The sequence below is a fragment of the Typopeltis vanoorti genome, chromosome 2 (assembly GCF_054136105.1).
Source record: "Typopeltis vanoorti isolate ZY-2024b chromosome 2, IOZ_Tvanoo_1.0, whole genome shotgun sequence".
NCBI lineage: Eukaryota > Metazoa > Arthropoda > Arachnida > Uropygi > Thelyphonidae > Typopeltis > Typopeltis vanoorti.
In genome coordinates this window covers 59,601,349-59,626,298 of record NC_143550.1, presented here as the reverse complement: position 1 = coordinate 59,626,298, position 24,950 = coordinate 59,601,349, and the positions used below count along the sequence as shown (strand labels likewise).

Below are 24,950 nucleotides of genomic sequence, written 5' to 3'. Positions count from 1 at the left end.
ATAATGAGAAGGACACTGACCTGCAGTGATAAAATGGTTATCATTCCGTTGTATAAGTCTCTGATCAGACCACACTTAGACTATTGTTCTCAGATCTGGTCCCCAGGATTTGAAGGGGGATAAATTAACTGTGGAAAGGGTACAAAGGTGGATAACAAAGATGGTGTCAGGACTATACAATGTTAGTTATGAGAATCGGCTGAGGGAGTGTGGACTGCAGAGTTTGGTGGATAGAAGAAGGAGAGATGATATGATTGAGACTTTTAAACTATTGGAAGGTCATTACAGGGTTGACACTGGAGAGTTCTTTCACTTGGTTGAACAGTGGGAAGGAGTAATGACAAGGGGCCATCCCTGGAAGTTATGAAAGGAAATTGTGAGAAAGAGGGTGAGGAGTGGTTTCTTTGCATGGAATGCATTGCCTGATGGAGTGGTGTTTAAGGAGTGGCATGATAGACTTTGTGTTTCCCAGGAGGGACCTCCCTCGATGAGTCTTGATAGACTTGTGCTTCTTAGAATGGACCTCCCAAGATGAGTCTTTTGACTCCATGGAGGCTGAATAATAATACTAATACTAAACAAATAGTAAAACAAGCAGCATATGAAGCCATAGGAACAAAACTGCTAAGAAAAAGGAAAGGACTCAGAACCTGGAATCCAGAATTAGAATCTTTAATAAGAAAGAAAAAAGAAATGTACCTTAAATGGTTAAATGACAGAACCATAGGAAATGAAAGAATATAAAAGAATCAGAGCAATAACAAGAAGAGAAACCAGGAAAATCAGAAGACAAGATTGGGAAAAATTTGGATCAAGATTAGAGCATGACATAATGGACCTCAACTAAAGAGGTATAAAATCATTAAAAAAATGACTCAAGAAATAAAGGATAATCTACAATTAGAAGGCCCTTCCACAAAAGAATGGACCAATCACTACACCCAGCTTCTAAACAATAATAATCAAATTGATATAAAACAAGTAATAAGTCAAGAAAAAAATGAAAAAACAATACAGTTAAATGATCTAAAGAAAATGTTGGAAAAACTAAAAAATAGAAAAGCAACAGGAGAAGATGGAATATATTCAGAACTATACAAATACAGCTCTAAACCATTTCAATTACGATTAAATTTCAAAATTTAATATTATATTTAATAATGGAAAAAAAAGGAAACATCCCACAAGAATGGAAGACAGCAATAGCCATAAACATATTCAAAAAAGGAACAGAAAGGATTGCGGAAACTACAGAGGAATATCTTTATTAAATACATGCTATAAAATATATCTAGATATAATTAAAAGTAAATTAACACCATGGGCTGAGGAAATTATTGGAGAAGAACAATGCAGCTTTAGGAAAGGAAGGTCGTGCACAGATCCCACATTACACTCAAACAAATTATAGAAAAAAGAATAGAATTTAACCTGCCAACATATATGGCCTTCCTGGATTATGAGAAAGCATATGATCAAATCAACAGAACAAAATTAATCAATATACTGTATGAATTGAAAGCTCCACCTCAAACCACAAAAGCAATAGCAAATATAATGGAAGAAAGCTGTATTAAAATTAAAATTAATAATGAAACAACCGAAAAAATTAAAACCAATAGAGGTCTCATTCAAGGAAGTGGATTATCACTTCCATTTATAAATGAGCATGTGTACAATATTCTTCAATATATATATATATATATATATATATATATATATATATATATATATGGAAAAAATTTCAAGAGAATGGAGGAAAAACAAAATCATAGGAATTAAAATAGGAAATAAAGAATAACCAGCCTTTTGTATGCTGACGATCAAGTTATTTTTGCTGAAAATGAAGACCAATTATAGAAAAATCGACACTTATTGAACAAAACAGAAGAACAGTATGACATGAAAATCTCAATAAATAAAACAAAATCAATAGCATTTCAAGGTAAAGAAATTAAAAAATGCAAACTAGTCATCCACAACAAAGTACTAGAACAAGTGAACAAATTTAAATAATTAGGAAATTACATAAGCTCCAATGGAGAAATCGACATTGCATATAAAAAGCAAAAATTCCTACCAGTCATTGGAACTTTGAACAGACACTTCAATTAACAGATGTCTAGAACAACCCAAATAAAACCATATAAAATAATAGCCAAACTAATTCTGAAATATGGCAGTGAAACATGGACTTGGGGAGAACAAGATAAAAGACAAGTGGAAGCTGCAGAAATGAAGTTCCTAAGACTGCTTGCAGGCTATAAAAGAAGAGACAAGATAAGAAAACAATTATCCATAATTAACATAACAGAAGACATCACAAACTGTAGAAAGAACTGGAAATATAAACCAAAGTGACACTTAACAAGAGGAAGACCCAGGAGGAGATGGGCAGAAAAAGCTTTTTAAACTCTTGAAAACATTACAGGCAAACCATTGCCTAATACAAGAAGCCAAGAAGAAGAAGAAAATTGTGCAGGAGAAATGGTTTGCAGTTTATTGATGTATTTAGTGAATTTGATGGACAAAAAGATTTATATATGCCCGATGGACTACATTTAAATGGTTTTTAAGTTAGATGTGTGGAGAAAGTGTTGTTTAGTGAGAGTTTGGAAGTAGTAAACTAGAGATATCAGAGAGGATGTATTCAGTTATATATGTCTGGCCACCCCTGTGATAAATGAGCATATGTACAAAATGACAGAATGAAATGCATCACAAAATATATTCATAACCAAGGTAGAAACTCTACCTCCAATTAGGGAGAGGAAACATGCAGAAGGCAAGAAGGGTTCTGGGAAGTTACCAGACATGTGGAATTCTCTGTGAAGAAAGGGTTTATGCTGAACTATAACCCTGGTAATTATGATAAACTTAGGAGTCATCTTGGAGCAGTGTCATGGCTTGAGAAGCTACAAGGAATTAATGTCATTAGTGCATGGGAAGTGGTTAGAGATTGTTTGAGCAAAGCAGTATCAGACTGCATACCCAAGGTCAGGAGGATAAACCAAGCAGGAAGTAATAGATAAGTAGAGATATAAAGCAAGAGCTGCAAAAAAAAAAAAAAAAGGAAAACACTGTGGAGGGAATATAAAGAAAAAAGTGATCAGCATACTCATGAACAGTACAAAGTGTAGGCAAGAAGGGTGACTAGTTTGGGAAGAAAGGGCAAATCAGATTATGAGAGAAAATTAGCTAAGCAGGCCAAAGTAACACAAAAGAGGTTTTTTTTTTTTTTTTTTTTTTTTTTTTTTTTTTAAATGTAGTAGCAATATAAACCAAAGTGACACTTAACAAGAGGAAGACCCAGCAAGAGATGGGCAGAAAAAGCTTTTTAAACTCTTGAAAACATTACAGGCAATTGTCTATGGTAATAGACATTTTCTTGTAAGAGGAAAATGTCTATTACCATAGACATTTTAATTACCATAGGATAACTTTAAACAGTCCTCGTGGTGGGAAGGCAAAAAAAAAATAGTTGAATTGCTGAGTGATCATTTTGCAAAGGTATATCATCCAGGTGGAGATTTTATAGTTGCTGATGTGACAATGATATATGTGATCAAATGATATATGTGATATAAGGAAAGATTTAAGAGGGATATTCATTTGTTTGCTGATGATGTAAAACTGGTGAAGCAGATATCTCACAGGATGATTTAAATAAACTGGCATTGGGCAAAGGATAATGATGGTCAATTTAATGTTGCAAAATGTAAGGTTATGTACTTCAGATTGAAAAAGTTGTATGAAGTGTATCATATTGATGGTACTGGATTGCAGGATATTGATGAGGCTAAACTTGTAGATATTGGGGGACAGAGAATTGAGGACATATCGGTAAAATGGCTCCAAGGATTATTGGATGTTAAAAAACACAGTAACAAGTGAAGACAGGGAAGTTATCCCTAAAGAGGGATAATAACTTTCCTATCTTCTAAGATATTAAAGGAGATTTATAAAATTGATGCAAAGGAAATTTTTCAATATATGACAAGTGTTCAGAGAACTAGGGGTCATCTTTGGAATTTGTGTAAGAGTGTGGTTAGTAGGGGTGTGCAGACCAGATTTTTTGCATAGAGAGTGGTGAATGAGTGGAATTCCCTATAAAGATAAGACTCTGATTGGCCACATCTTGATTACTGTGCACAGATTTCCAATGTATAGGTTTCTTGGGAGCCAGGAGGTGTTGGAGAAGATTCAGAGACAAGTGACTAAGCTGGTGACAGGTCTGTGGAATGCTCCTTATGAGGACTGGTTGAAGTTCATGGGTTACAAAGTTTAGTTGATAGATGGAAAAGAGGGGACATAATAGGACTTCTAAGATATTGAAGGACATAAAATTGATGTGTAGGAAATTTTTCAATATATGACAAATAGTCAGAGAACTAGGGAACATCTGTGGAATTTGTGTAAGAGTATGGTTAGTAAGGGTGGGTGGGTGGGTGGGTGCGTGCGTGCGTGCAGACCAGATTTTTTGCATGGAGAGTGGTGAATGAATGGAATGCCAGAATTGCCAGAATTAGTTGTCAGTTCATTGACTGTGAATGAGTTTAAGGAGAGGTATGATAGGTTTTGTGTGTGTTGTTGGAAGTTTTCCCACTTGGTTATACTATAAATTAAAGATACCAAGAAATTATATACTTGGTTTAATCCTTTATCCAAGCGTAAGCAAACAAAGTTTGTGAATGAAGTATTTTCAGGACTGGGGCAACTCATATATAGAAGCTAATGACTTCACATCATTTGCCTTAGTAACCCATAATGCAAAGCACATATCCTTGTAGACTTGTATAACGTCCACAAGGTATTATCTTTAATTTATAGCATAACCAAGCGGAAAAACTTCCAACAACTTTCTCTAATCCAGAGTAATTTAATAATAAGGTGTGACATCTTTTGGCTACTTGTATATGAAAATATGGCTTCTGCATTACTTCAACTTTAGTATCACCTCTGGATCCCACTGATGAGACCTCAATAAAGGTCGAAACCAGTCTGGATAGTGACCCTTCCCATAATGCATAGCATTATACATGTCTGGACGGATATGTACTTTGCATTATGGGATACTAAAGCAAGTGATGTGAAGTCATTAAGCTTCTATATATACAAGTTGCCTCAGTCCTGAAAATACTTCAGGCACAAACTTTGTTTTGCTTACATTTGAATAAAGGATTAAACCAAGTATATAATTTCTTGGTATCGTTAATTTAAAGATTTTGTGTATATATAATCATTTTGTTCTCTCACAATGGGTCTACAGACAAATGAGTCTGTAGACCCATTATATCATATAATATCATATATTAATATCATATCATATCATATCATATAATAATAATAATTTCCACTATGACATTGATGTGAATGTCTTTAGGTGGTACATGATTTTTATCATCCACTGTGAGACCTAGCTTATTGGAGATCTGAAGTTACTAGAAGAAATTCGAAGTTTGGTCTGTAGAACACACTTCCCATTAAACCATTAGTCTCCCCATGGTACTAAAGTACTATAGGTTTATAGTCTTTCATGAATGGGATTATTATTAAATAAATTAGATTTTTTTTATGTTACTCCCACCCATGCAAGGTTGTAAATTTATAGTACATTAGTACAATAATTGTTTTAAGGATTTTTTTTTTTCTATTTGTATTAATTTTTATAAGGCTTTGTATTTTTCAAATTCATTTTTTACCTAGTTTGTAATCCCTGCTGTAGATCAGATGTCCAAGATCTGAGTTCAAGCGACTTCGGGCCTCTAATAAGCAGTGATCATCACACACCAGGCAATTAAATTTATCTACCACCTAAAGACAATCACATACATCCATGCCTGCAGCAGAATTCGAACCCGCAGCCTGCCTGTTGGTTGGAAAGTAGACATGCTAACCACTCAGCCAACCAACCAGGCCTGAAAAAGCTTTGAAAAAAACTTGAAAAACATTTCAACTTCTTTTATATAACCATAATAAAAAGCTTCAGCAATATTATTACTAATACAAAATTAGTGCAATTGGAAGAACGATGGTACATTTCATCCTTTGATTGGAAAAAGCCTAAGTTCAATTCTTGTCGTGATGGGCAGAATCTTTATATGGAATTTTTCAATTGAAGGTGAGTTAGCTGATTCTCATATGGAGGTAGGAGATTTTTTTCCCCCAGAAACTCGAGTTATTTAATCCCACATACAGACAAATCAGCCTTTAGGATACACGCAATTTACAGACAAAAAATACTAGTGGTGGTGGTGGTGAGCAGGTGGTGTTGGTGTTGATAATGGAGATAGAGAGAGTTATAGAGTAGGTCCGCTCCCTCAATGAGTCTTTGAACTCCTTGGAGGTGTACGAAAAAATAATAATAATCATAATAAATTAAGTGCATCCATAGTTCAATTAGTAGTGATGGTATCCTTTAGATACCATCACTACTAATTGAAGACATGGATTTGAACCTATTCTAGGACATCAGAAACTTTTATAAAGTCTTCTCAGCCAAAGGCGAGTTAGGTATTCTCATATAGAAGACAGGGTTCTCCTTCCGCTTGGAAACTTAGGATTTTTACATTAAATTAAACTGGAAACCTCACCAGAAAACCTTAATCCTATACACATAGCATTAATTGCTCTCTCATGGCATTAATTAGGTTTATATTATTATTAACACCAGACTAAAATACACAAACATTATTCAAGAAAAAATGAAAGCGTTTGAGAACACGAACCAAACCTTGGAGATTCAATGGCAAGCACTGAAGAAAACACTGATTGATTCAGACAGGGAGAGGCATGTGGTGAGGTTGTCTTCAAGGATAGAAAAATCAGAACTCCGTAGTGGACATAGGAAGTTAGGGAGGCAGTGAAGGAAAAGAAGAAAGCATATCAAAAGTTCCTGGCAAATAAGCCAGCTTTTGCTCTTAGAGAATACAGAGACAAATGTAAGAAAGCGAAACACTGCATAAAACTAGCTAAACAAAAGTCATGGGAGGACTTTGGCAAGAACATAGAAAATAAATATCAAGAAGGTGGCAAGATATTCTGGAGGTTATTGAAGAAGCTCAGAAATGGAGGAAAGAGTGCTGTAAAAGGAATTAGAGATGATAAAGGTGACATGAAAACTGGAGAAAAAGATATCCTTGAAGTATGAAGTAATTACTTCAAAAAATTGTAAAATGAAACAGGTCAATGATAGCACACTGGTAAAAAAACACTCAAGGGATGCAGTCAGGAATACATATCCATATTTGAAGTAGAAAAAGCCATCAAAAGCCTGAAATGTGGAAAGGCAGCAGGAGTTGATGATATTCGACCAGAAATGCTCAAGTATAAGACCTTACAATCGCTGCACTGCATAATTCAGAGGGCCTGGACAGAGGGATGAATCCCAGATGATTGGAGTAGAACTCTCATAGTACCCATATATAAAAAGGGAAATAAAACTGAATGTGAGAATTATGGAGGTATTTCTGTACTGAGTGTTCCTAGTAAGATTTATGCAAGTATATTTGAGAAACAGTTGAGAAGGATTGTGGAAGAAAAGTTTCGTGAAGAACAAGCTGGATTCAGTCCAAATAGAGGCTGTCAGGATCAGATTTTCACTTTACAATAAATAGTTGAGAAATCATGGGAATATAACAAAGATCTGTATTTAATAAATTTAGTTTAATCCTTTATCCAAGTGTAAGCAGCACTTGGATAAAGGATTAAACTAAATTTATTATAGTCTAACTATAATAAATCTAATTATAGTCAGTAGGGAAAAAAAAAAAAAACTTCCAACATCTTTCTCTAAATCCAGAGTCATTTAATAATAAGGTGAGACACCTTTTGGCAACTCGTATAGATAAATATGACCTCTCCATTGCTTCCACCTTAATATCACCACCTCTGGGTCTGGCTCCCACTGACAAGACCTTAATAAAGGTTGAAACCAGTCTGGGTAGTTGTCCTTTCCTTAATGCATAGCATTATAGATGTCTGCAAGGAGATGTGCTTTGTATTATGTGAGATACTAAGACAAGTAGTGATTAGAGCTTAGTCCACCTTTACTATGAGTTGCCTCAGTCCTGAAGATACTTCAGGTACAAACTTTGTTTGCTTACATTTATAAAGGATTAAACTACATTTATTATAGTTTAACCAAGTGGGAAAAAACTTCCAACATCTGTATTTAAGTTTTGTAGATCTGGAAAAGGCATATGACAAGGTGCCAAGAGTGAAGCTACTCGAAACACTACAGTTATATGGTGTCAGTGGGACATTATATCAAGCAATACTTAGTCTTTATTTGAATTGTAAGTCAGCAGTTGGAATTGAAGGAAGTACAGGAAGATGGTTTAATGTTAAATCTGGTGTCACACAAGGATGTACATTATCCCTTCTGTTATTCATTATCTATATGGATCACATTATGAAGGAAAGTAGTATTAAACCTGATATGAAAATTGGAGATGTTAATCTCAGCTCTTTGCTTTATGCAGATGATGTTATACTTCTAAATAAATCCCGTACAAGTCTGCAAGGTTCCCTGACTAAATTGAATAACTGTTGTAATAGATATGGTATGAAGGTGAGCAATAACAAGACCAAGACAATGAAAATAGGCAGAAGGATTGAAAATATCAACTGCATTGTGAATGGAGAACCTCAAGTTAAACATTTCAGCTACTTAGGCACGGTTTTTAGTGAAGATGGTATATTACATATGGAATTCTCTACGACTGGGTTCGAGGTTATATGGTGAGTGGTTGGTGTAATTTAACGCTCTTGTAAAATTGGTGATTTTTGGTGTTTTTTGTGTGTGTTTTTCCTTAGAAAATTGGTTTTATAGTATATTAGAACGATTTTCGTGTTTTTAGAGTATTTTGTGTGTCTTTATAACATATTTTATTGGGGCTGTCGCCGCTAGAGGGATTTGTAGTGTGTAGTGTTTGTGAAAGCTCCGGATAAGATAAGTATTATTTTCAGTTATTGTTGATAAATTTATTTAATATTGCATAGTTTTGTTTGCCTTGCGTCTCTTAGTGCATCTTTTTGTGTGTTTTTGGTGTGTTATAATTTATTTGATAAAATACATTGCAAGTAAGTATGGCTGCAGTACGAAAGAAAATGGCGGCCAGTAATGATGGTTTGCCATCTTTATCAAAGAACGGTAGTATAAAAGAGATGATTCAGTGTACTAGCTGCGAAATGTACACTTTGCGGAGTGCGGTCGGAGATGATAATAAAGGAGTGAATGTGTGTAGAAAATGTAGGGAGAATGAGAAATTGAAGAGTATTTCGGATCGTGAGTGTGATATTTTTGTCAAACTTCAGAATGAAGAAAATAGGGATATGACAAGAAACGGCAAGGTTGTACCAGAGAATTGTGAGAGTGTGAATGTAGAAAGTGTGAATGATAGTATTAATGGTTTTACTGAGAATAAAAAAGATGAGATAAATGCAATGAGTGAGATCGCGTTGTTGAATGGTGCGATACAAAGGGCAAAACAGCAGCTAGAGCGTATGAGCAAAAGTCGACTGAATGAACCAGCCAATAATAAAAAGTATGACAGGAAAAATAGACGTATGAGTGTGAACATGAACAAAATGAAGGATAGAGTGCTGTATGGAGACTCGTTAGTACGAAGTGTGATAGTAGAGGATTTGACAAAATCGTACCAACCTGGTGCGACCATAAAGGATGTAAATAACAATGATCCTAAAACTGATCCTTGCAGCACACCACTGGTGACTTTCCTCTCTTGCCATGCTACCCCCCATACACAACTTGCTGTTATCTATCTGATTGCCATTCACTTGACTTACTAGTCTGTCATCCACTCTGATCTGCTTCAGTTTAGGGACCAACTTGTGGTGTGGCAATCTATCAAAAGCCTTTGCAAAATCAAAGTATACCACTGTATATGCATCTCCCTTGTCCAATACATTTGTCACCTTGTTATAGTTTGTAAAGCAAGTTTGTAAAACACAATCTCCTTTTAACAAACTCATACTCTCAAGCACAAAGAATACTGCTGTTATCAACCCACTTTCGTATTCTTTATCTCACCAACCTCTCTGGTACCTTAACTATGACTTCAGATATACTGATCAGTATATAATTTGTTGCCTTAGCCTTATCTACCTTTGTGAAGTGGAACAATTTTCCCTTCCTTCCACAGCTTTAGGACTTGTGCTATAGTGTTAGCCTTGGCCCACCTGTTTAACAAGACTCTTGTTAAACAGGTAGGCCAAGGCTAACACTAAATCCTTGGAAAACTTTCCTTTAAGACATAAGGTGATATGTCATCAAGTCCTATTGCCTTATTGACATCTAGTTAACTCTTCATACGAGGGTTGTTTGAAAAGTTTGGTAAAAAAATAAGTTAAACACATTTTTTTGAAAAAAAAATCACCATTTTTAAGTTTGGGAACAAGAAGGAACTTCGAATCTCAATTCATGCAATTTTGCCATTGCGACAGCCGATGTGTGGGATGGTGCATTATCTTGATGAAAGAGCACTTTTTTGTGTGCCAATCGTGGCTGTTTTTTCTTCAGTTCTTTTTTTAAATGGTCCAACAATGACTCATAATAGACTCCTGTTATTTTCTTACCCTTTTCCAAATAGTCTATCATAATAATTCCTTGGGAATTCCAAAAAACAGTGGCCATCACCTTCCCAGCTGACAAAACGGTCTTCGCATTTTTCTGTGCTCTTTCACTGGGCATTCCACTGTTTTGACTGCTGCTCAGACTCAGGTGTGTAGTGTGGCAAGTTTTGTCTACAGTCATGAATCGAAGCAAAATATCTTGCGAATTGTGATTAAACATCACCAAACACCCCATTGAAATATCTTTTAGCATGCATTTTTAATCGACAGTCAACAATCTTGGCACCCATTGCGCACACAGCTTTTTTTTTTTCATGTGCAATTTTTCGTGCAAGACATTATATACCCGTTCAGTTGAGATACCTACAATCTCAGCAATCTCACGCACTTTCACTTGGCAGTCTTCCATAAAGATTCCATGGATTTGTCAATCATTTCCTTCATAGTGACCTCAATCCAGAGCATGCTTCATCTTTGATGGACATACGGCCACGTTTAAACTCATTTATACAAAAATAAATAGTCTTTAATGCTGGTGCAGAGTCCCCACGAACTGCATCTAATTCGGTTTTGATCTGCGTGGCTGTCCACTTCTTCAAATAAAAGTGTTTTATCACTGCACGAAACTCATTTTTCTCTATTTTTATGAAAAATGCAAACACAGTCATTTTAAATGTTTGCCAAATGAGAACTATGCATCGCACGTGGCTAAAATTTTGCCAGGGGGTCATCATGAAAAAGATGATACTTGCCAACACTGGTATGAATGAACGAACTGTGTTGCTGTCTGTTGGAAATTTACCAAACTTTTCAAACAACCCTTGTATACCTCCTACTTGCTCAGCATTAAGTCTTCTCTCATTTTGTCTCTACACTTGAGCATTTGATTTTACACTGAGGATGAAAGACCCTGATGAATTGATCCCTGAACACCTTGACTGTGTCTTCTGTAGCAGTCACCAATCTGCCACTTTCATCCATTAACAGCATCATACCATAATCATTCTTTCTTCTGTTTGCCACATATCGAAAAAACTCATAAGGGTTTTTCTTGTCCTGATTTGCTAAGTTCTGCTGCTTGTATTGCGTTTTTGTTGTCCTTACCAACTGAGTCACTCTCCTGACTTGCTCTTTATACTCTTCATGCAACTGATTATTACCATTATTCATCTTGTGCTGCCTCCAAAGGTATTATATATATATATATATATAATATATATATACACACACACATATATATATACATACATATATATATATATATATACACACACACACACACACACACACACACATATATATATATATATATATAATTACATATGATTCTTGCGTGTTTGAATTTATAATGGACTTAGTTAAAAAAAAAATGTATGAAGAGAAGGAAAGAAAAATATTGTTTAAGAAATATAAATAACAAACCAATAATAAACAGTACTGTATACGCATGATAAAAGTGTAATGGAGTGAAACAGCACTAGGAAATGATTAAAAATAGTATTTTTAATAGTATCTTCTTGGACTCTAGTCTTTTGTCCACATGTTTCAGTTAGTTTTGTGCTGCCTCTATGCATGTGTTACATCTTATTTTGTACTCAGTGATGATGTCTCTGTAAATGAAAATGAAATATTGAAAGCATTAAATACTATTTTTAATAGTTTCCTAGTGCTGTTTCACTCCATTAAACTTTTATCATGAGTTTTTACCAGCACCTAAGCCTTAACACACTGCTGTATACATTGGTAGCTTAGTAAATAGCTATCAGGAGGACTTATTCAGTGAACTGATTATGTTGATCAGATGATTCATCTAGGTGTGGCAGGAATATGTGTAGGCTGATGGAGCAGCAAATCATCTTGTACAATTTTTTGTGCTTGTTATGTGCATTATTTATCTTTTTTTTATTTATATTTTACTTTGTTTTCTAAGAATTTTCTATTATTCACTAAAATCAGTGTATACTTTATATTATTATTATTATTATTACACCCTCCAAGTTGTCAACAGACTCATCATGGGAGGTTCATTCAACTGACAACATATTTATCATATAGAATCTTAAAATCCTTAACACTCCTTGTATTAACAACACATTCTGGTAATGCATTTCATTCACTGACAATTCTCCATGGAAAAAATCTACTCCTCACTCTTTTACATAACTTCCAGAAATGACCTCTGGTTCTTCCCCTCTCACCTGCTACTCTTTTTATAATCTCTTCTGGATTAATCTGATAAAAACCTCTCACTAACTGAAACATCTCTATCGTATCACCTCTCTTCCTCTTATCCACCAAACTCTGCAATCCACATTTCTTCAACCTCTCTCAATAGCCAGGATTCCAAACAACTGATATTGTCTTAGTCACTTGTCTCTGGACCCTCTCCACATCACATTGTAAACCAGGTGACCAGATCTGAGCACAATAGTCCAAGTGTGGTCTGACTAGTGCCTTATACAGTGGCACAACCACTTTCTTATCTTGCATGTTAGAGTACTTCTTATCATAGCAGCTCTACGATGTGCAACCTTTGCAACACTAGCAATATGTTCTCTAAACTTCAGTCTTCTGTAAACTATCACTCCCAAATCTCTAATTTCATTCACTTCCTGCAGTATGGTACCATCAATATAATACACAGTCTTATATTTCTGCACTTCAAAATGCAACACCTTGCACTTATTGATATTAAAACTATTGTACAATCCCACTCTTTTGTCCAAGTAAAAAGTCTATTCAAATCTTCCTGAAGGGACTCGGAATCAGCAGTGCTACTTATAATTCTTCCCAACTTTGCATCATTAGCAAATAACTGAAGATCCCCCAGTCAGTCCACATGATATATCATTTACAAACAAGTTAAACAGCAGGGGCCCAAGAACAGAACACTGAGGCACGTCACTAGTTACCCCTCTATTTTGAGACACAGCTCCTTCATATATAATTTGCTGGTATCGTTCACAGAGCAATCTCTGATCCAGCTAACCAATATATTATTTCCATCCTCTGCAGCTTGTACCAACTTATCATGTGGTAATCTGTCAAACACCTTTCGCAAAGTCTGAGAATATCACTGTATATGATTCTTCCTTATCTAACACACTCGTCACTTTATCATAAAATGCAAATGAATTACTAAAACAAGACCTGCCCTTTACAAATCCATGCTGACCATCATAAGGAATGCTATGTCCATCAACCTAATTCTGTATTCTATTCCTTACCAATCTCTCCAACACCTTGACCACAACTGCAGTTATACAGATTGGCCTATAGTTGGAGACTTCTGTCTTAGAACCATGATTGTGGAGTGGTACTATTTGCCTTCTTTCCACTCCTTAGGCATCCTACCCACTGCAAGAATTTCATTAAATAACCAGGTCAAGGGCATAACCAACTGTGGTGCACATTCCTTAAGAATACATTGTGATATGTCATCCATTCCTACAGCCTTATTCACATCTAACCCAACCAACATCTCATACACCTCTGTTTCTTTCACTTCCAATTCTCCTACTATACTTGCCTCTCTTCTATATATTGTACCGGATCTTTTATACCAGTATGATATATGCTGATAAAGTGCACAGTCAGTAATTCCACTATGTCCTTTGCAGCTGTTAGTCTGCTGCCATGGCTATTCACCACTGTTAGTCTGCCATAATTATTCTTCCTCTTGTTTGTCATGTAGCAGAAAAATTTCCTTGAGTTAACCTTGGCCTGACCAGCCAATCTCCTCCTTTCTTTTCCTTCTTTTGCTTCACCTTTCTAGCCTACACTTTATACTCTTCATGGACCTGATCACCACTGTCTTGTACCTCTTCCATAAAATTTTCTTTTCCAGCACAGCTTGGTTGATTTTGCTGTTCATCTATTTCACTCTATTTACTCGCTTAACCCTCGGTATGCAGTCATACTTCGCTTTTGTCAGATACTGCCTTGGAAGTTTCCATGCATTGTCAACATCTTTTCTGCTCAGCTCATCTACCCAACGTACTGATGCTAACTGACTACAGAGTTTCCTATAATAACCTGATTTATACTTCTGCATGTACTCATTTTTGGCAGTGACCGTTTCTTGTTTCATCACTTCCAAACAAGTACCTCATGATCACTTGCACCAACCACCGGCAGTGTCAACACTTCATTAACAACTACATCTTGTGAAGTTATCACCAAATCCAAAACATTAAAGCCTCTAGTTGCGTCAGTCACGTGCTGTTTAAGATACTTATCTCTCAGAAATTCCATAAACTTGTTCTCTTTGTTCCCATATGCTATGTCCTCCTTCCAGTCTATATTCCTGTAATTAAAGTCTCCCATCATGATCACCTTCTTTTTTACATGCCCAACTAATTTGCCTAAGCATTTCACAATCAGTATTCTATGCATTCCCTGGCCTATAACATCATCCTATGAGATATACTAATCTGTTTATTTCAACTTCACACCACACAGATTCAAAATCTGTGCATGTACTATCAACTTTCACGTTTTGCAGACACAGGCCCTCTGCAATCATTAACAGCACTCCCCCTCTCTTTTCACATCTCTATCCTTCTGGAAAATTATATATCCTTCTAATTCTATTCCTGATATCACATCCTTCTCAGACAACCAAGTTTCACTTATTCCGATTACTCTTGGGCATAGTGTCTCAATCAATGCAACAAACTCAGCTCTCTTGTTTCAAATACTCCTTACATTTGTGTATAAACATAGCAATTGCTGTTAGTTTGAGGCCATTCTACCAAAATCCACATTCTCTATTCTAGCTGCTATGCTACACCTCTCTCTTCTGTTTGACCACTCCCGTTTGCCTGATCCTGACTGTGATTCCCATTCTTACCTGTTTCATTCTCACCTTTATGCATTCCATCACCTTGTGCCACTGCAACCACATCTTCAACCTCATATCCATCTTCCTCCTACTACAGTGTCTGTTGATTTGTACTATCCTGTTTCACAGGCAGACTCTGATCATTTGCTACATTAACCTCTTGACTCTGTGCATTCTCAGAAAACAATAACCTTTCTAAATGCCCAACATCAAAACCCATGTGTGTTCAAATGTAATCCATAAGCTTTATACCATCTGAACTTTCCTTCAAATTCACTCCACAGATTTACAAAGTGAACCCTTTTGCCTCACACAACTCAGCCATTGTACTATTCATTATCTTCGCAATCCTTCTCAATTCACTGTTATCATATCTGGGCAGCACGCTTATGACTTTCCCAACAGCACTATTCTTCTTTATGCAGTCTTCAGTCAGTAGCTTTTCTATCCTATTAACCATGGATATCCAGCATATGCTAATATTTTATCAGAGATCACCAGGCTCAGTCCTGTTCTTGTAAATCATAGGATTGATTATTTAGGAATAGATGAATTATTAACATTTCATCTCTTATTTCTGAAGAATGTAATGAAAATGTCCCTGTAAAATGAAAAAACATCCCCTTCCCACCAAACACCATGCTGCAGATGGAAGAAAAACAAGTTTTATTATATCACTGGATATGGTACAGAAGCATTTACAAGCTGTGTACTATATGCAGTTATTAAGGGATAGCTATCTGAGACAGCAGGTAATGGAAAATACTAGGAGTTCGAGAGTGCTTGACCTAGTAATAGCATCTGAGAATGTGACTGTGATGAATATGACCATGTTGCCACCAATTGGTGAGAGTGATCATAAGGTCCTGACCTGGGATGTGGTTAAATATGTGAAATTTTCGATTAAGACAGGGTACATGTGTAATTACCATGCTGGTAAGTATGATAAGCTTAGGAGATTGCTTGGTTCAGTGCCATGGCATGCAAAACTGCAAGGGCTGGATGTTGATAGTGCAGGGGAAGTGGTCAAGGAGCGTTTGCAGGAAGTGATGGCTGACTCTATACCTACAGTCCGAATAGTAAATCAAGTAGGGGTTAAATGGCTGAATAACACCATTAAGCTTGAGCTGTAAAAAAAGAAACAACTGTCGAGGGAATTTAAGGAGAAAGGTGACCTGTAGGCACACGAACGGTATAAAGCGCAGGCTAGAAGGGTAACGAGTGTGGTAAGAAAAGCAAAATGGGATTATGAAAGGAAATTAGCCATGCATTTGGGAAGCTAAAGAGAATCCCAAACAGTTTTTCAATATGCTGCAAGTAAGAGAAAAACTGTATACGGCAGAATGATTTTAAGGAATGCCGATGGTAGGGAGGTCGCTGAATCAGTTGATATAGTGGAATTACTGAGCGAGTACTTTGCAAGAGTATATCATTCAGGTGGTGATATTGCAGGAATGAAAGATCCAACAGGTTATACGGCAATTGAGGTGAATGAAATGGAAGTGAATAGTATATTACAAAACATTAATGTGAATACATCTGTGGGTTTGGATGGTATACCAGCTCGGGTCTTACGTGAAGCGGCAAAAGAATTGTAAGTGCCCTTGACCATTTTGTTTAATTTGAGTCTCGGGTCTGGGTTAGTCGTAGGGGATGGAAAGAAGAGAAAATAGTACCACTGCATAAGGGAGGTTCCATGACTGCTGTTGCAAATTATTGACCGATCAGCATATCAGGAGTCGTTGTCAAGGTTTTGGAGAAAGTAGTCGAGAAGAATACAGGAATGGATAGATGATAACAGATATTGTATGGGGGACAGCGTGGTTTTGTGAAGGGTATCATGCCTCACAAACTTGTTCACGTTTTATAACACAGTGACGGCTGAGCTGGATAAGGGTAACGGGTTTACAGTCATACTGCTGGACCTTGCTAAGGCCTTACAGGATACCACATGTAATTCTAATAAGCAAACTGCAGCATATGGGGATGGATATAGGGTTGGTGAGATGGATTGGAGGGTGGTTGACGGAGAGATATCAGAGTAGTTTATTCAGGAGAAGAGTCCAAAAGACGGCCTATGACTAGTGGTTTGCTGCAATGTTCTGTTCTTGGACCACTACTATTTAATTTGTTCATTAACAATATAGGAAAGGATCTGAGAGAAATGGTTCATTTGTTTGCTTATGATGCAAAGTTGGGTAGGGCAATATTGAATGCAGATGATGTCAGAATTTTGCAGGATGATTTGGATAGATTGGAGGACTGTGCTAAGGAGAATGGATGTCAATTTAATGTGGCAAAATGTAAAGTTATGCATTTTGGGGTGAAAAGATTAGCAACAGTATACCACATTGGTGGAACGATACTGCAGGAGATTGATGAGGCCAGGGATTTGGGAGTGTTGGTGGATAGGGAGATGAAGTTTAGGGAGCACATTGCAAAAGTGGCTAAATCAGCTCACTTGGCTGCTAAAAAATGCATTGACAAGCAGAGACAAGCAAGTTATTGTTCCTCTGTTTTGAGCCTTGATAAGACCCCATCTTGACTACTGTGCCCAGATTTGGTCGCCTGGGTTTCTTCTAGATGGGGAGGAGGTGGAGAGGATCCAGAGGCGAGTGATCAAGATGATAACAGGTCTATGGAATGAACCTTATGAGAACAGGTTGAAGGTTTGTGGGTTGCAGAAATTGGTTGATAGGCAGAAAAGGGGGGATATGATTTAGACATTCAAATTACTGAAGGGTTTCTATAAGATTAATTCAGAGGGTATTTTTGAAAATAGGACTAGTGGTGGAAGGACTAGGGGTCATCCATGGAAGCTGGGGAAGAGTGTGGTTAGTAAAGGTATTAGAGCTAGGTTTTTTACTTTTAGAGTGGTAAATGAGTGGAATAAGCTGCCAGAGTATGTTGTGGGTGCTATGAGTTTAAGGGAAAGTATGATAGATACTGTGCAAATGTCGAATAGTTGTGATGGACATGATGTTCAGGGCCTCCCTCGATGAGTCTAAGGACTCTTTGGAGTTGCCCGTAGTAATAATAATAATAATAATAATAATAATAATTTAGTGAAAATTATTGTAATTAGAGGGAACTAGAATGAAAATGACCTGCATTATGAAAAATACTTCCCCTTCCACAAACTCTATATTCCACATATGTAAGCTAAGCAAAGTTTTATTGTAGCACAGTATCTAACTAAATACATTGCTCTGACATCCCCGTCAAATTTTCAATTGCAAAAAATATGCGATAACACCTGTTTATAATGCATTCATTGACTGCAGAAACCACATGATTTATGTGAACACACACACACACACACACACACACACACACACACACACACACACACACACACACACACACACACACACACACACACACACACACACACACACACACACAAATATTATTATTAAAATATTATTATTACTATATTATGAACAGAGTTCACAAATGCTAATTTTACAAATAAAATTCTATGGAAAAAATTCCACTGAATATAATGTATGGAAAAGTTTGTAAAAAAGTGCACTTGCCTGATGCAGAAAAGACATCCAATATGCTAATGCACAAAACACACCAGGTGGCATGAAAAAGAGTTAAAACTGGATATGTGCCATTAAACATGATTTATTTGTTATAACATGACATGGGTATGTGCTATTAAACATAACTTATTTCTCTTAGGATTTGCTCTTCTGTCCAGACTTTACAGTATCAACAAACAAGAGAAGTGGACCAGTAAGTTTTTTGAAATGCCAATTACATTACATTTTTCATTTTGTGCTTGTATCTAAGTAGAGTATGAGTTGCATGAAATAATCACAGACTTTATGATTGAAGTAAGTTGTTGGTAAGAGGTGCAACCATTTACTTCTGCACCATTTGCTGCACATATGTGAAAATGTTAAAGAAAAATGAAGTTTTATACTCCATTATTTGTTTTGTTTTATTTATTTATTTTTTATTCATTATTTATATGTTTTCTAAGTGTTCCATATGAAAATTGGCCAAAGGAAAGAGGAGGCTCTTTGCAGTCTCATTTAATTGTTTATATATATATATATATATATATATATATATATATATATATATATATATATATATATATATATATATATATATATATATATATATATATATATATATATATGCAGAGAGCAAGGATTATGAATAATATGCTCGCTGAAATGTGTGAGGAGATGGGAGCACAGTTTGTTAATGTGTGGAATGAGTTTGAAGGAAGAAGTGAACTGTATGAGAGCGATCGACTGCATTTGAGTGGTTATGGTGTGAGTGCTTGGAGAGACTGCTGCTGGAAGGTAGAGAAGTGAATAGAGAGAATGAATCAGATCGAGAGGGGAGTGATGTGGAAGAGCAGGAGAGATTGAAGAGGTGGATATGAATGGGGAAGTGAGTGGTATGAGTATAGAAAATGAGAGAATGGGTGTGCAAGAGGAGCAGGGAAACGGGGAGGCTCTGGGTGGACAGGGGTACACAGCATGAGAAAAGTGGATGCTCCAAGAGGAGGTGAGAGCATGTGTGGGAAGGAAAGGAATGGGATGACCACGGATCAAGAGAAAACAGTTGGAATTGAAAAGGGTTCTAAAATAAAGAAGCAGAAAGGGAAATGGCCCCAGTCGAGCATGGAGAGATCAAATCGAGTGAGTGGTATCAGTGGAACTAGCTGTAGATCCAGAAATGAGCTGTTGTGTTTGTATACAAATGCTAAAAGTATACGAACCAAGGCAGATTAAATGGTTGCACTAATTGCATCTGTTCACCCAAAGTGACCAGAATAAGTGAGACATGGTTGGAAGAGGATGACATCCTGACAGGAATAGAGATGTAAGGGTATGATGTGTTTCGTGAGGATAGAAGGGGTAAAAAGGGAGGGGAGGGGGAGTGCTATTGATGATAGAGAAAGAGTTATGTCCATACAAAGTAGAGATGCAAGAGTGAAATAGTGCCAGTGGTTTTGAGGCAGTATGGTGCCAGATAGAGGTGAATGGAATCAAATACTTGGTTGGATGTTGTTATAGACCTGGTAATGTGGATGGTGGTGATAGTGAAATGTATAGTCAAATTAGCCAAGCAAATAAGAAAAGGGTGATCATTATGGGTGATTTTAATTATGGCAATATAGACTGGAATGATGAGATAGCAACTGGAAGTAAAGAAAATGAGTTTCTTGAGTTTTTGAAGAATAACTACCTCAGTTAGTATGTAACAGAGGGCACATGAGGATTAAGGGTCTTGGATTTGGTCATCTCATCAGAGGATGTAATTATAAATGAGGTGTCAAATCATCCACCAGTTGGTGAGAGTGACCATGAGGTGATTACCTGGGTGGTTGCCAGCAGTGCAAGGATCCCCTGTGAGAAAAGTGTATATGTGAAACTACAAGGGGGGGGGGGATGATTATGAAGAGCTCAGGAGACAGCTTGCGGGTGTAGCGTGGAATGAGAAGTTAGCTGGAAAAGAGATCAATGCAGCTTGGGGGATTTTCAAAAACTATTTAGTAGATGCAATGTCTAAATGTATTCCAAGGGTGAGAAGGTTAAATAAGGTAGGTGTGGATGGATGAATAAAGAGATAAAGAGAAAAAGGGCATTGTGGAGGCACATAAGAGAAGTGGAAATAACCAATTTCATGAGGTCTACAAAGACCAGGCAAGGAGGGTGACTTGGTTGGTGACAGTAGCCAAAGAGAGGTATAAACAGCAGTTAGCTAATGAAGCCAAAAAGAATCCTAGGGAGTTCTTTTGATATGTAGCCAGCAAAAGAAAGAATGATTATGGAAGGATGACATTGATTGGAGAAAATGGCATAAAGACAGCTGTTGCAGAATGTATGGTGGAGATACTTAACGAGCAGTTAAGTATCTCCACCATAAAGATCTTTCAATCTTATGAATGTGACTTCATGGAGAGATTGAGAGCAGTTGATGATGGGGAGGAGAGACCGACTGTAAGTGAGCAAGAGGTGTTTGGGAAGTTGAGTAAACTAGATGTAAATAAGGCTGTGGGACTTGATAATATATCACCACATATTCTGAAGGAATGTGCCAGGCAGTTGACACCTGCCTTGACATATTTTTTTAATACGAGTCTTGCACTTGGTGAAGTTCCTAAGGAGTGGAAGGAGGGCAAGATTGTGCCCACTTCATAAAGGAGGTGATCGAACTCAAGCATCAAACTATAGGCCTATCTGTGTGTCAGGTGTTGTGGTGAAGTTGTTGGAGAAGCTTGTGAGAACTGTGATCCAGAGTTGGGTTGACAACAATGGTATTATCTTTGATGGACAGCATGGATTTGCTAAAGGGAGGTGACGTTTTAGTAATCGACTTACTTATTACAATAAAGTGAGTGCTTCCTGTGACAGAGGAGAAGGATACACAGTAATATACTTGGATTTCGCAAAGGCTTTTGTTAGAGTACCTCATGATAAGTTGACAGTCAAACTAGAGCAGATGGGGTTGGATATTAGATTAGTGCATTGGATTGGAGACTGGCTATCTGATAGGTATCAACAAGTTGTGTATGGGGGTGCGATATCCAGGAAAAGGAAAGTCACTAGTAGAGTGCCTCAGGGGTCTGTTTTAGGGCCATTACTATTTAACTTGTATATTAATGATATTGGCGAAGATTTGGATGGAGATATTCCGTTGTTTGCAGATGATGCAAAGCTGGGACAAACCATAAAGAGTAGTGAAGATGTTGTGGCCTTACTAGAAGACTTGAATAAATTGAGTGATTGGGCATGGAAATGGGAATGTGAGTTCAATGTTGCAAAATGTAAGGTTTTAAAATTTCAAAAACAAAGATGGGATGCAGAATTTATGCTTGGTGAGAATATATTGTTGGAGGTAGAGGAAATAAGAGATCTGGGGGGGGGGTGATAGTGGATAAGGATCTAAAATTTAGGGACACATCGCCAAAATTGTGAAGACAACACAAAGGTTTCTGGGAATGATGCAGAGGACACTGATGTGTAGAAGTAGGGAGATTCTTGTTCCCTTGTATAAGGCTTTGATTAGGCCACACATAGACTATTGTGCCCACATTTGGTCACCAGGTTTTCAGAAGGATGAAGAGATGTTGGAAAGGGTCCAAAGGCAACTGACCAAAGTAGTTTCTGACCTCTGGAATGTCGAGTGTGAGGAAAGATTGTGAAGATGTAATTTGCAGAGTCTGGTGGACAGGAGGAAGAGGGGAGATATGATAGAGACCTACAAGTTGGCAAGGGGTTGTCATAGGATCAATGGTGGAGAAGTTCTACAGAGAATAGTGGGAGATCAGGGGAGAACAAAAGGTCATCCCTGGGAACTGTATAAAGAGGATGTGAGTAGGGGAGTGAGAGGCAGGTTTTATTCATGCAGAATTGTTGATTGATTGGAATGCCTTGCCTGAGAGTGTGGTGTCTGCAAGGAGTTTTGAGTGTGTTTAACACACGGTATGATGAGATGTGTGTATGATAAAAGGACCTCCCAGATGAGTCTTTGACTCCATGAGGTCTTGGGGTAATAATAATAATAATAATATATTTATTTATTTATATCCCTGTAAAATAACCAGTATGGACAGTGAATTTGAATAATTCAGAATTGTCACAAACAGAAGAGGATGACATTAGAGGCTGTTGATCTTATTAAATCACTCTTCTTCCCTCACATTTTGAATTGTTCATATTTGCCTGTTAATGCTGGTTATTTTACATGAAAAGAAAAATATAAAACAACTAGATATAACTGTAATTTTCTCCATTCCCCTGATCTTCCCCTTTCTATGTGTTCTGTATTTCTGTATGAAACACTTAGAAAAAGAAGCCTTCAGCACTCATACTTTTAGTCTGGCTGTGCAATGGGGATGAGTGTAAGATATGTGCTATTTAGCAATATCAGATTAGCTTACATTTTTAAAATAAAATTTCAGCGACACTCATTTTAAATTAAATATTTTTATTATATATGTAAACATTTACTAAATGTATAGCGAAAATGTCTTATTTATTGTCAGAAATTTCTTTACTAATGTTATATATAAAAGAAATTTTTGTATAGTTATTGTCTGTTGCAAACTGTTGAATTGTGATACATGTGATATTGCAATCACCTTAAATTTAGTTTTATATTTGTAACTTTTACTTGAGAGAAGAAAATATTGAACTTTCTGATGATGTTTTCACTCCATTAAAGAACTGTAATCTTGCTTATTTAATGAGCAATGATTTTGCTTTTGTTTTGCTGCTAACATTATTTTCTGCACAAGCAATAGTGCACTTGCTCAAGAAGTTTATATTTTTGGAGAAGAAATTGATATACTGGGAAAGAGAATAGAACAGCTGTTGTATTGATAGAATGGAAGATGTTCTAAACGTGGTAAGCAGGACCATCACCAGATTAGATTGCACCCTGAGGCAAACAATTAAATATAGCCCTTGATGGATTATAAGACAAAAATATAAGAAAATCTCCAATTGCTACTTTGTTTTTATTATTAGGGAAATATTAATGCAAAACATAATAATATTAATTGAATATTTGCTCTATGGGGATATTGCACAATGAAACTGTTTATAAGCTCTTCTAAATTTAAATTATAAGCTATGTCTGCCTCTATTAATATAGTGGCTAGACCAATCAATCTTTCTTGGGTCATTGCTGTTCGCAAATAATTTTTTATCAGTTTAAGCTTTGAAAAACTTCTTTCCGCATTCGCTACACTAACAGGAATTGTTAGCATAGGGATGGCGCCTACCACAATATGGCTGAACGAGAGCCCTTATTAAGCCGCGCTGTGAGGCAGGCTGCCTCTATGCTACACCTTATCGACAGTACTGGTGGTAAGCTTAGAGGAGAAATATAGTTTTAAGGTATTCTTAAGCAAAAAAAAAAAAAAAGGTAGAAAAGAGCATTATTAGGGAAACAAACAATTATCCTAAAATTAATAGATGAATTTCTTTCAAAGAAAGCTAAGTTGGAGTCTAGATAAAAGTGATAAAAAGAATTATATAGTTTCTCCTGAAGCAAGAGGCAATTCCTTTTGATACATAATGAAACAAGCTTATCCTACTCGTGCTCAAGGATAAGTAAGAAGTTTTCACAAGAAAAAACAGGCTTTTTAAAATTATCTTTGTATTTCAAAGAATAGAAAAGGAACTGATATGTTAAACAAGATATGAGAGACGAAATGTGTTCTTTCTTAATGAAAGTTACACATAAAGTTTTTCTTGTTTTAAAAGGAAAATGGGTAGGAGTGAAGTAATATTTGAATGGTCATTGTTAACAGTAGAAGAAACTGTTCTTTATGTTCTTCATATCTGATGTTAAGTTTGTGGGCCTTTTCTCTTTAGGAGATAAGTTATAGACTTCTCTGAATAGCATAGATATTGATTTTTATGTAAACTCGAAATATTAAACTTCAACTAAAAACTAAAGCCTTGTGCTTTAGTGTTTAGTTGAAGAGGAAGAGAGCGGATATGATTGAGACATTTAAGTTGGTAAAGGA

General features: G+C 36.4%; 1 protein-coding gene across 1 annotated transcript in view; it reads left to right on the top strand.

Annotated features, from left to right (window-relative positions):
* LOC150109067 (protein HID1) overlaps positions 1-24,950 on the top strand; it is a 423,878-nt gene that overhangs the window by 85,477 nt on the left and 313,451 nt on the right. The window contains exon 5 of the mRNA XM_090405286.1: positions 19,130-19,183. Within this exon, the coding sequence (XP_090261412.1) occupies positions 19,130-19,183 (54 nt within the window). The remainder of the gene's footprint in view (positions 1-19,129; positions 19,184-24,950) is intronic.